General features: G+C 41.0%; 1 protein-coding gene across 1 annotated transcript in view; it reads right to left on the bottom strand.

Annotated features, from left to right (window-relative positions):
- Positions 1-12,313, bottom strand: part of znrf1 (zinc and ring finger 1) — a 64,781-nt gene that overhangs the window by 10,088 nt on the left and 42,380 nt on the right. The window contains exon 2 of the mRNA XM_084936379.1: positions 7,996-8,091. Within this exon, the coding sequence (XP_084792505.1) occupies positions 7,996-8,091 (96 nt within the window). The remainder of the gene's footprint in view (positions 1-7,995; positions 8,092-12,313) is intronic.

Consider the following 12,313-nt stretch of genomic DNA (forward strand, 5'->3'; position numbering starts at 1 on the left):
GGAATCCAGTTTACCAGAGATGACACTGTTTGATTAGAGCAGGGAATTCAGTTTTATGATGCAACAACAGCAGGGTTAGGGTTTAGCTGAGTTTAGGCAAAAGGAAAACAACTTCCTGAATAGAGAGGTCATAATTACCTCTGCTAAGGAGGTTATGTTTTTGGTAGCATTTGCATGCAGGTCATTCTTCTAGCTCAGAAAGGTCTGTATGAATTCTGATAACACTTTGTAGGGCTGTAGAGTGGGACCATGTTAACAATCCATTCAAATTTGGCTTACATCCGCCAAGGTCTGCAAGGTAAACTTTATGGTACATTGGTCAAAAATCAACAAGCCTTATAACTTGCATGATTCTTACAAGTGTGCTGTCTTATGTCAACATATTGAAAGTACCTTATAAAGATTTAAACTGTGTCACATTTGACCTCTAATTTGTCATATAAGTTAACTGATTGATCTCAAGGTCAAAGTGATAATAATGCTATACAGAGCTATTTAAAACTACATTACTTGTTGCCATTGTTTGTACAAACGACCTATAGTGTTGTAGTGATATAATTAACAATCGTGTGTTATGACTTTGATTAATGTCTTGATGCATTCTCAATCATCCAGGAAAGTAATTCTCTAAAAGTTGATTCTGTTCATCTGGACGTAGCGTTTTGTGGGAGAAACGTTTCGTCACTCATCCAAGTGACTTCTTCAGTCTCAGCTGACTGCAGGTTTCCCCAATCTTATAAACAGTACATTTGCATAATGACTGAAACCAGCCCACTGAAGGAACAATGGGCTGGGAGGTCAGTTCCTTAATCATAATTATGCAAATTCTCATGACCATTGATCAACAACCACTGACCAAAACCCACTGATCAATGGCCATGAGTACCATTCACAGAGAGTTGGGGAATGTCTGCAATCACAGCATTGTAAGATGGCGAAAGATGTACCCTTAGGCCCCCTCCTCGATTCAGAGATGGTCTTTCCCTTTTCACGTAAATGGCCTCCTTGACTCCGCGCGCAAACCAGCGTTCTTCCCTGTCCAGGATGTGTACACCCTCATCATTGAAAGAGTGTCATCAGGCCAGGACTCTGCAGTCTATTCACACCTACAGGCCAGTGGGCTGGTTTCAGTCATTATGCAAATGTACTGTTTATAAGATTTGGGGAAACCTGCAGTCAGCTGAGACTGAAGAAGTCACTTGGATGAGTGACGAAACGTTTCTCCCACAAAACGCTACGTCCAGATGAACAGAATCAACTTTTGGAGAAAGACTTTGATAAATCCTCCTGAGAACCGAGGAATCTTTGCATTTAACTTTTTTGGGGATTTCCTTCCTCTTTGGACATAATAGAGTTACTTTACAGTAACAGGCTATAACAGTTTGAATACAATGTTTCTGAATAAGTATACATTTTGGAGGGAACATTTTGGTACTTGTTTTGGTACATTTTTCACTTGATGACGGTAGATACCAATAACCATCCGAGCTGATTTAATGTTGTTGAAAATCGGATCGAGGTCACACCAAATGTAAAAATCTGTTAAAACTTGATTACAAATATGTTTTTATTGTCTCCAAACTTCACAACAATATACCAGGCCTTTGGGGACATGAGTACCTAGGTTGGCTAACAATTTGACCTTGACCTTTCTTTTTAGTGCCCAAGGTCAAGGTTGACCTTAAAACCTTTTTTCAAGAAATATATTGAGTAATATATCAAATGAAAGGGCCTGCAGAGAGCTGTACAACACAGTTGTTATTTTATAATAAAACGCCCTCCGGTGTCACCATGACAAAATAAAGTTTTGCAAAAATCACACAATGCATGATTATATCTTAACATTGTTACAGCTTATAGACGCCAACCTGCTGATGTAATCTAATATGTGATGTACTAAAAACACGATGCTGACGTATGCTTGCATAAAAACAATGTAAAACATCAATGTTTGTCATTTAGAGTGGAGTTCAGGTTGAAATTGGTTTTATGCACTCTACAAAATGTAAACTTTTACCACCAGAGGGCAGTATTTTAACAGTGAGGTTTTTAAAAAAAACAAACATTTGACATTACTTGTAGCCAAAAAAAAAACAATGACATTGACTCCCTGTACCAACTTGTGGTATAAAATGGTATTACAGGAAAGTACAACCCGTCCCTAGTTTAACATAGATGTTTCTCAGATAAAGTTACATTCTAGTGATTTCGTTAATTTTGTCAGGTTTGTATCTGTTGTCAAAAGGTAAAATGTACACAAGGTCATTTTAAGTTGTGCAGACGTCACAGTTTACATTGAGGAATTTATTTCTGCACATTTACATCTGTGCTGTAAAAACCAAACAGCAACATCTGCAGTTGTTGGCTGGTACCAAAAAGACATCGGTCGCCACCATCAAAGGCAATCAAGTTTTCAGGAACCAGGTGGCTGTCATCAGGTTAAAAAAAATAATTATAACAAAGTAAAGCTCAAATCCATTATATTAAATCTGGTAGCACCATCAGCCCTGACCTCACAAGTATAGCAATGACTGATAACAACCGTGACATCTTCTCATAATAATGAGATAAGAGGCAACTGAAAAAAAGCTGTAACGATGAAACGAAAATCAAAGTATTTCTGATATGAAAGTAAACTTTACGGTGCAAATTACACCAAAGCATTGGACTGTGCTGCAAATATGGAAGAATGTGATGTGAGATATGTGTCAGTGCTGCAAGTCTCTCAATCACTCAGTCTCTCCTCACCTGCCTGCTTCCCTCCTAACTTGCACACTTGCAAACAGATATTTGGCATCTATAATGACTTAGATGAGGTGCTCTTTGCCTTTCTGAATCACAGCACCAAACTCTCTTTTTTTAACCTCTTCGTGTATCCTCCGATGACCTGATCCGCGTGAGGCAAACTGCATGCCTTGCACCCCCCTCTTCACCTTTTTCTTATCTGTCTGTGTCTTCGTGCTACCTCCCCCTGACATTCCAGGTCTTTACGAGGCCCCTTCTCACCCTCGGTGCAACGAGCTATATTTAGTGCAAGGCATTAAAATAACATCATGCGAAAGTCAAAGCCCAGAAAAGATCCGGTGGTCAGCTCACGTGGACTCGTGCTACCTACAACCCTCACCTGCGTCTGCACTGTGCAGGCAGGTGGGTAAGCACATAGACACAAAAAGGACGTTATTTCAACGTACTGAGATTTAAACTTCAAATTAATCCCACAAGACGCCCTTACATTATGTTGGCCCTTAAAAAGCTTTGTTGGAATGCTGTTATTACTCACTGCCAGTATTGGCTCACTCATACTAAATCTATATGATAACAAAGATATGGATTTATGAAGTAGGGTGAGATTTTACAGTTCCTCCACAATCCTGCAACAGTGACCTGTCTTTTATGATACTGCAGAAGTTATAAATAAAAAAATGCTCTGTCATTTGTGAAATAATGTGATGTTTCAAGAAGAAAGTACAAAATTACAGGCTTTGAGTGGGAGAGGCTCAGTTTATCAACAGAGGCCACTATGAAGCTAAATGTTTGGCTAGGCTAATGCTAAAATATGAGGCTGTTCAAAATGGCAGTGTTGAGGCATCAGAACCAGAAGGTTTTAATGATGTCTTTGATAATCCGACACAGTTTTAATAAATATGTGCACATTTACTACCTAACTAAGCCATATGTTTCTAATTCTAACTCTTGATAGTGTTACCATGTAGTAACATAGCCAAGCAGACTCATAAACACATGTGCACTTTGAATAATGACATTTGTAATGTAATGTACTTTATATATGTTTTTCTACTCTTATTGAAGCGAGGAAGCTGGTGTACCCAGAGAAAATCGAAGCACCCAGAAAGGCCACAAACATCTTTGAACCAGGAACCTTCTTGTTGTGAGGTTGAGCCTGGTAAAAAGCCTGCTTCAGCAGAAAGGATTTACTGACAAGTCTAAATTGAAATGACAAGCCAGGGCTGACCAATGACTCCAAGTAGCTCAGAGATATGTACAAGGTGTCCTTTGAGTCCAGCCCCTTGATGTGCCAGCCACAGTTAGATGCAGAACGATAACAGCCCTCATTCACAGAGCGATAAAATCTTTATTAGGAAGTTAGAGGGGTATCAAAAGGATATGAGCCAGAAGAATTTTGTGATTTTGTTCAGGTCTAAGCATTTAAACCTGCTTAGTGAAGTTTCTACATGACAAAAGTGTGTAATTATGCGTTTGGGTGTGAAGCAAGTGGTCCTTTGACCATATGTGCCATAACATTGTGCGTTCGACCAAAGGGCTATAAAACCTTGCCCTTGAATCCAGTGAATCACAGCAGACAGGCACTCTACGCTGAAACTGAATAAAGTCTGCTCAGTTGTACTGCTTCAAATTTGAAAGGTTTGCAATGGCTATCAACACCCTGACAGGAAGAAGCACTTCAGACAATTCTGCTACAAAACTACAAATGTATGCAGATGATGTGGTACTAAAAACTTCATTTTGAAAGTAGGTTATAAGCAAGTCAGCTTAACTTTAGAGGTTTATCAGTGCATTCATGAATCTCCTGAACAGTAGATGTGTGTGTGAGTGTATGTGTGTGATGTGCCGATGTGCGGCAGTCAGTCGGTCCAGGTGATTGACAATACACCCCTGAGCATGCTGGGAAACAAGATAAGCACAGCCCATTTTGTGGGCCTCAAAAACCCAAGAGAACAGACACGGAAGAAGATAGAGGGAAAAAAGAAATTACAGCGAGATTACACAGCAGGAACAGACAGACAGACTCACAGATGAGAGAGGGACAGAGGGAGAACGAGAGAGTAATTTGCTGGAAATAAAGAGTGACAGGAAGGACAGGAGGTGCCAAAAAAAGGAGGAATTATGGGAGTGTTTCTCCTTTTGCCCTTTCCTCTCGTCCGTTATCAGCCATCAGGGTCCTCCATCATTCTGGATCCCATCTTCCTTAAGACAGTTAAACTTCTCCTCTCTCTGTCTCTGTCACTCAATCCAAATTCAGCTGCAGGCCTTACAGTAGTTTTTTTACTGCACCGGCCTCGATGACCAGGTTGAAGACTTCTCGTGTCCGTCTCTGTCAGCCTCTAACAAATTCACTCAATTAGTTATTGTTACACTCAGAAACATGAGCACCACGTATGAGCAGACTTTTACAAGGTCACCCATTTAGACACACAGTCAAACAAGTAAGTGTCAATCAACTTACTGCTGTGGGGCAACAAACAGACATGACGACCGCGTGTCTCCAAGCAACCAGGAGCGGCAGTCGAGGCCATAATTAAAACAGGAGCCTGCTTGAGGAAATAACAGGAGACTGGAAGGTAGACCGTGTGTCTGCAGCAGCTTTATGTACTTTTTTATTTCATTCATAAATAGCCCAGAGCAGCACTGTGGACACCGAGTAACAGTAAACATGAATGATGTCAGAATCACAGCAATATTCCCCCAAGTCAGGAATCATCTGGCTTTTTAAAAATGGTAAAATTCAGTATTTATTTATTTATAACTGAGTCTAAAATGGACCAAAGAGCTCAGTGTTATAAAACCTGCGCTTTATTTTTCAAATTTTACCTAAAACCATGAGTGAATTCATTTCCCAATGCATATTCACCATCCTGTGGGTCGTCTACTTAGGAACGATGCTGTATTTAAATGTGTGCGATGTCAGAACACTGGCCCACACCTCGAGGTAAACATAGACTTTACTTAGAAGGCCACCCACATATTTTAACAGCCGAGCAAATATATTTTTCCAGAGTTTATTCAAGAAAACAAAGGATTTCACCATCAGTTCACTGGGACAATCCGGTGGGTCTTATGTTGAAAGTTTAGTTGTGTGCAGGCGTGCAGCAGTTTGAATTGCTGCTTCACAGCAAGAAGGATTTGAATCTTTTGCTGGGACGTTTACAGGTGTGGTTTCTCTCTTCATAGTCCGGCTTCCTCCCACAGTACAAATACATGTTTGTTAGATTAGGTGATGATTCCAAGTTTGCTGTAGTTGTGAATGTTTCTATGCCTTAGCTACGTGACAGACTGCCGACCTCCACCACCGACTTTGAATTTGACAAGTGGAAGAAAACTGATGGATCCATGCATGCGTAGTTGCTTTTCGAAGGTTATTCACAGCTCTTACCTTCTCAATACATTTTCTTTGCCTACTTTGGGGGCTGGAGCCCAGCTGACACGGAACAAGAGGCAAACCATTCACCCTCACATACCTACAGTCCACCCAGCAAACATGTCCCCTTGGGCTCTCTACACAGCCCCAGACCGGTCAAGGGCTGCAGCTGATAATGTGTATTTATCTGCTGAGAGCTCAAAAGCCACTCCAACCTGATCCTGCAGCAGTTGGAGAACTGCATTGTATGATACCTTCCCCAGCTGCAGTCCCACACTGGGATTAGCTCATTATCACTCATTGATCAGTTGATCAATCCAACAAAGGCTGAACAATTTCAAGATGTACTTGAACCAACAGCAGGTGTAATCCCTTAGAAACACAATAACAAGTCCCAGATGATCAGTTATAACCGTTGGTTAGATAACAGGGAGAAAAACAGCCGGGCAGCAGACAGGGAGGGATGAGCTAACAGAGTGACACAGGGCAGCACTGCCCACATGGTCAATGAAGTAAAACAAAAGACCCTGACATGCCCGGCTCCACATCCCTACACTGTTTTCAGCACTTAGAGTAAGCTGAGAATTTGTGGCCTTTCATTCTTTTGCGTTGCTCGTGTGCAGAGCTTAGCTTTGAAGACATGAAGTTGAAGTTGTAGCTGTGTACTGTGCTGAGGGGGTAATCTCACAAGCAACTGGTCTGTGAGCTAGTCTTGCTTGTGCTGCTACTGATCCTTCAGCCACAGAGAAGAGCGGCGTTAGAACATCCAAAGAGCTGAAGTGAAGCTGAGTCTCTTCATGCTGCTTTTGATCATCTTTGATGACTTTCCTTGTCCCTGTTGGTCTCTTCCCTGTTCTGGCCGACTTCTCACCCAATCACCATTCAACCTACACCCAGCAATAGTACATTGGTTTTTCAACCAATGCAAACTTGCTCATGACAAGTTTGCATTGGTTGGTTTTCTATTTGTAATAAAATTCATACCCAGACAAAAACAACTGCAGTACCATAAAACAAGCATAAGTTGGCGCCCTGCTCAAAGCAGAAACACCCCTAATTTTCAACCTAACCAGTATCCAAATGCATGGGTTTGTGCAGCAGTTTGTAAACATGTTTAAGCCTACTGTAAAGTTGGACACGTCATCATGGCAGTCAGTAGTGACTGAGTTGCTTTTGGAACTCAGAAACTGCAGTTTATGGCTTGGTTTGTTAGCCCTGGAGGTTGCAGCTTAATACCAACTCATCTTAAACCTATAAAAGTGAAGACTAAATACACACTGTACGCTTATAGCTGAGACTCAATGTAGGCTGTTAGTATAAAAGAAAAAACTCAATTTACCGAGGCAGGGTTGGTAGTATCAGCACCACGATGTCCACAGGTTATGTGAGCCGCAGCAGTTCTGCAAGACTGCTGTAGCCCACAGTCAAGATAAGCAGCGTGTCTTGGATCTTGCAAGTACAGTTTGGTACTCCAGTAGAATGACAGTAAAAAGTAAAAACCCCCAACAGGCATAACAGAATCACACAGAACCAGTAAGAGCTGTGAAACTGAAGAGGTCACATGTCAGAGCGCAGCAGTCGAGGGCTTTGCAGCCTCAGCTGTGTTTGTATTTTCCAAAGTGGATGGCTGAAACTGTCGGGTTGTGTAAATTCATGTTATGAATTTTTATGATTTTCCTCATTGCCCCTCATTCATATTTATCATGTTTTTGAAGGACTAGCTCGATAACATGCTCCTGTCTTTAGACCCGCCCACCTTGTCACAAATATTTATGAGCACAGCAGCTTCAAGGCCTTCAAGTTAATTGTTCCCTGGCACAGCGAGCCTGATTTCTACCAGATCGATCATAAAAAGAACAGAAGGAGGTGTTTCTTACCATTGTAAGAGAGGCGAGGCTTGCTTAGACACATGATAAAGTGAACCTCCATTTCATTGGACGCCACAGACTTGGAGCAGACAGGACACTTGAATCCTAGGAAGAAGAGGAGCAAAGTAAAAGATCAGTGCAAAGATACATGCACACACATGACTGTGAAATAAACAAGCATCGGCTTCATTGTGAGTGCATTTCACCCAAAGGAACGAAATGTAAAATGTCATTTTGTAATGTAAAAGAATGTGATAATAGGAAATCCCGGCCGTTCTGATGTTAAAATACCCAAATAGACCCAAACAGTCTTTGAATACAGCTGGCAAGGTTCTTTGTTCTGCTCTGCAGCTTTGGTGAACTTATCATAACAGCGCATGATCCAGTTTTCCACCTGCTGCATGTTCGAGTTAGAGCACATTTCTAACTCGCAACGTAGGAAGGACTACGGACCCCAGCTGAAGCCCAGGATGGCCGCCATCTTGGGCTGAATGAGATCAACGATATCAAGGACCGCCACAAGTGAGCCAAGCAGAAGAGAAAACAAAAGACAGGAAGGTGTTTAGGTGTTTTTGAGTTAACTTTCAAACTAAGAGAATGGATAAAAAATAATAACCCACTTATTGGCTTCTATTAGCGTGGCCATTAGCATATCCAGCTTACTAATAGGAAAAATTGGTGTCAGATGGAGTAGAAGGTCTGCCTTTCTAAAAAAAACAAACAGGCTGAATCATTAGCCACTGCTTTATTATCAGTTAAGGAAAGAAACCTTGACTAAAATAAAACTTTGTGATATGGAAGACTGATTAGAATGAACCCAGGCCGTTATCATTGTGCTATCCAGTTCTTCCCTTTCACCCCAATGCACACTTTAAAAACACTCATCTGTGCTTGTTTTCCCAAGTTCTGTAAAGTTGTAGCTGTGTCAGTACTCTCTGTTTGTGCTCTTTGGAGCCATCAGGGTTAACTATATTAGTATAACACATACCAGATAATTAGGTCAACACTGGGCCACACAGCTGAAAACAGCTGCGACTGTGACAAAAGGGAGCTTCAATCAAAACGGCAGTGACTCTTCACGTTCAGCATCGCTGAGAATGGGATATGTTTCAGCAGGTATTAGGCCAGTGGGTTTTGTATCCAGATTACTTCAGTTTACTGAGCTCACTCTACTGTACCTTTGCTCAAATCAAGACTGGTACCAACAAACTGCTAAAAAAAAACATTTTAAAAATACAAAACTGCTAATTTCAATGTGTAAATTCTTTGGAAAAATCCACCAGTTTCACTGCCTTTTGGTTTCCGTTTATTAAAAATTGATTATATGGGAGGTAACGCTACAGCTGTTTGGTGGTTTAATGAGATTTGCATATATATATAAACAATTACACTGATGGGGGTCTTCTTTCTCCAGGAATTCTTGCTGAGCATTTTTCCCCTTCTTCTTTTCAGAGACTTTCTGTGGAAATGTTTTAGGTGCATAGCGTTTTGCTGTTGCTAACTAATCCTGGAAGTATTAGACCTCTTAATTTGTAATGTTCTGTCTTTTTCTTTTCCTAATTCCTCTTTCCTTTCTTGTCTTTTGCTAGTTTTAGACCGACAACTTCCAACCTTTTTCAATAAGGTCAGGCTGCATGAGGTAAAGTGAGATAAACTTGCTGTGGCCAGGACTGCTGCTGTGGACAGCAGTGAAAAAAATCAGTTTCGTTAAATGCTACAGAGAAAGGAGTTTGGAATAAAGTTTGGAATAGTATCAGCTCCACAATGTCCACAGGTATGTGAGCCGCAGCAGTTCTGCAAGACTGCTGTAGCGCACAGTCAAGATAAGCAGCGTGTCTTGGACAGAAGTTGGGATGCTGAGTGGGAGTGGAGGCTTTTCTGCAGACTCAACATCTCCAGGAACTGGTGCTACAGGGGGCCAGACACCACCCAGGTGGAGAAGGCAAGCTCTGGGATCTGCTTGACGAGATGGGACAAGGCGCGAGCTAATAACTCCCAACTCGCTGCTGGGTGTGTCAGGACGATGTCCCCGCTCCAAATCCCCAACCACTATATTCTGATAAAAGGTCAAACATTTATGACAGGTGGTCACTGATGTGCCTGTGGTGCCAACAAGTTTGAAAGTCTTCCAAATAAGAAACTAATAATCTCATTTTCAGCCAAGAGGGTTTAGTTCAGCTCTGATCTGAGGCCCTTTCAGTAACCATTTATTTTCATTTATGTCATTTGGTTAGCTTTAGGCAGTAAAGCGTCTTGCTTGTGTGGTTTTAAAACCTTTACGATATTCACTGTCTTACTATTTATATTTTATTCCTGCACAGTTGGTGTGGACCACTCACAGTTTCATTATACACGTACAATGACAGTAAAGGGCTATTCTATTCTATTCTATTCTATTCTATTCTATTCTATTCTATTCTATTCCTAAATGATACTTAACACCAAATTGTCAGTTATAGATAACGATAACAGCTCGTAGACATTACTAATGTCTATTTTAAAAGCAGGAGCTTCTCAGTCTAGCAGGAGGAACTGCAAGCTACAAATAACACTGGACATGTGACGACTCTAGTTAAAATAATAGCCCACCTACAACTAAACTGCAACATGGCAGCATCCTGTGCATATAACATAACTGTGACCAAATTAATTTTTAAGTTAAAGTTGTGAGGAGAAGAGCTTTCAGTTGGTACAAATTCTGCAAGAAGAGTATTAACAGAGGTTGTATTTTTCCCTCACCAGTTCCCTGTTAATGTCTTGTATGATCAGGCTTGATAATATATTCAGGACTAACACTATGATGTTATCCCAAAAGAGTTCATTGCTTTAAGTGTACAGGGTAACGTGTGCTTCCTAAAGTTTCTAAAACTCGAATATGTGGCAGAGACTTCAACTATCAGACTCTTCAGGAGGCAGACACCATCTCTACTTTAAACTCAGGTGACCATACCTTAGTTAGGTTGCTATAGGCTCATGATATTGGGGACTTCCTGTGATGACATGGGCATTTCTTCTTCCCTCCCCTCTTTTCAGTCATCATGTATTCATATGCCACTGCTGCATGTCATTCATTTTGATCCGTTCTTTCCTGTAGTTCTTGTACTTTGTGTGTGTTTCTCTTTCCTCTCGCCCTGAAAGCAGGCTTCCCCCTTCCTGAGCCTGGTTAAAAAAAGTTTGCTCTTCTTCCCCACTTTCACCAAATGGTGGATCATTCTGTAGGTCATAGGTGTCAAACTCTGGCCCGCGGGCCAAATTTGGCCCGCAGCCTAATTACATTTGGCCCGCGAAGCCATACCAAATTGCTATTAGAGCTGGCCTACTGGTATTATACAGCTAATATATATATTGTTTAGTATTAAACTTTGCTTGTTCCATATTCAGTTTTTCAGCAAAACTTGTTTGAGTCCATAAGAAAAGATTCATTCTCATATCTGGAGGAAGATTTTTTTTTTTCAATAAATATTAATGTTAGCCCGCGACTTTGTTCCAGTTTTGAATTTTGGCCCACTGTGTATTTGAGTTTGACACCCCTGCTGTAGGTGAATGTCAGATTGTTGATATTATTAACATATTTGTCAAACATAATTTCACTCTCTGCCACAACAGATTTTACCGGACGATATTCATTTGACATATGCTGAACTTTTTAGACCCAGGCAGCAAAATATCCTCTCAGTTTTGTTCTGATGACTGGATGAGAAAAGCATTTCCCCCATAAAATCGCCACTAAATAACAGTCTTTAAACAAGCACTGGTGATATGGAGCTCATTCTAAAGATGGTTAGATGCAACTCTACCAAATTTGATGAAACAGAAATAAGGCATAATAAATGCTCCATTTAAATTGTAGCAATACGAGGCAGCCTCAGTCCACAAACGGCAGCTACCATGATAGAAAATTGGTAGCTGACAAAAATGGAAATTAATGACAGGTCCCTGTACCTGGCTGAGGTAAAGGGACCTTCAGTGTGAAGAGGACTTAAAGCTAAACAAAGGTTTGAGCTTCTCCTGTGTGAGAATTTGCTGGAGTGATGACACATACAGTTCTAAGACATTCACAGGCTTACAAGTGGAAAATAAAGTAAAAAACAAAAATAACACTGCAGAACTGCAGCATACATACGTGGTGCTCATTTCTGTGAAATGTGAAAAATGCTAAGGAGGTGCAGGTAGAAAACACACAGAGAAACGTTCACTACACACACTACATGGCAGCTGACCCACATTTCCCTTAGCTGCTATTTTCAGACGCTCCATAGGGATGAGCAGAGAGTGGGAGATGGAAGAAATGAGCGAAAAAGAGGTGCAGGAAGAAGGTGAGAGAGCT

The sequence above is a fragment of the Perissodus microlepis genome, chromosome 7 (genome assembly GCF_051167445.1).
Source record: "Perissodus microlepis isolate ML-2025 ecotype Zambia chromosome 7, ASM5116744v1, whole genome shotgun sequence".
Lineage (NCBI taxonomy): Eukaryota > Metazoa > Chordata > Actinopteri > Cichliformes > Cichlidae > Perissodus > Perissodus microlepis.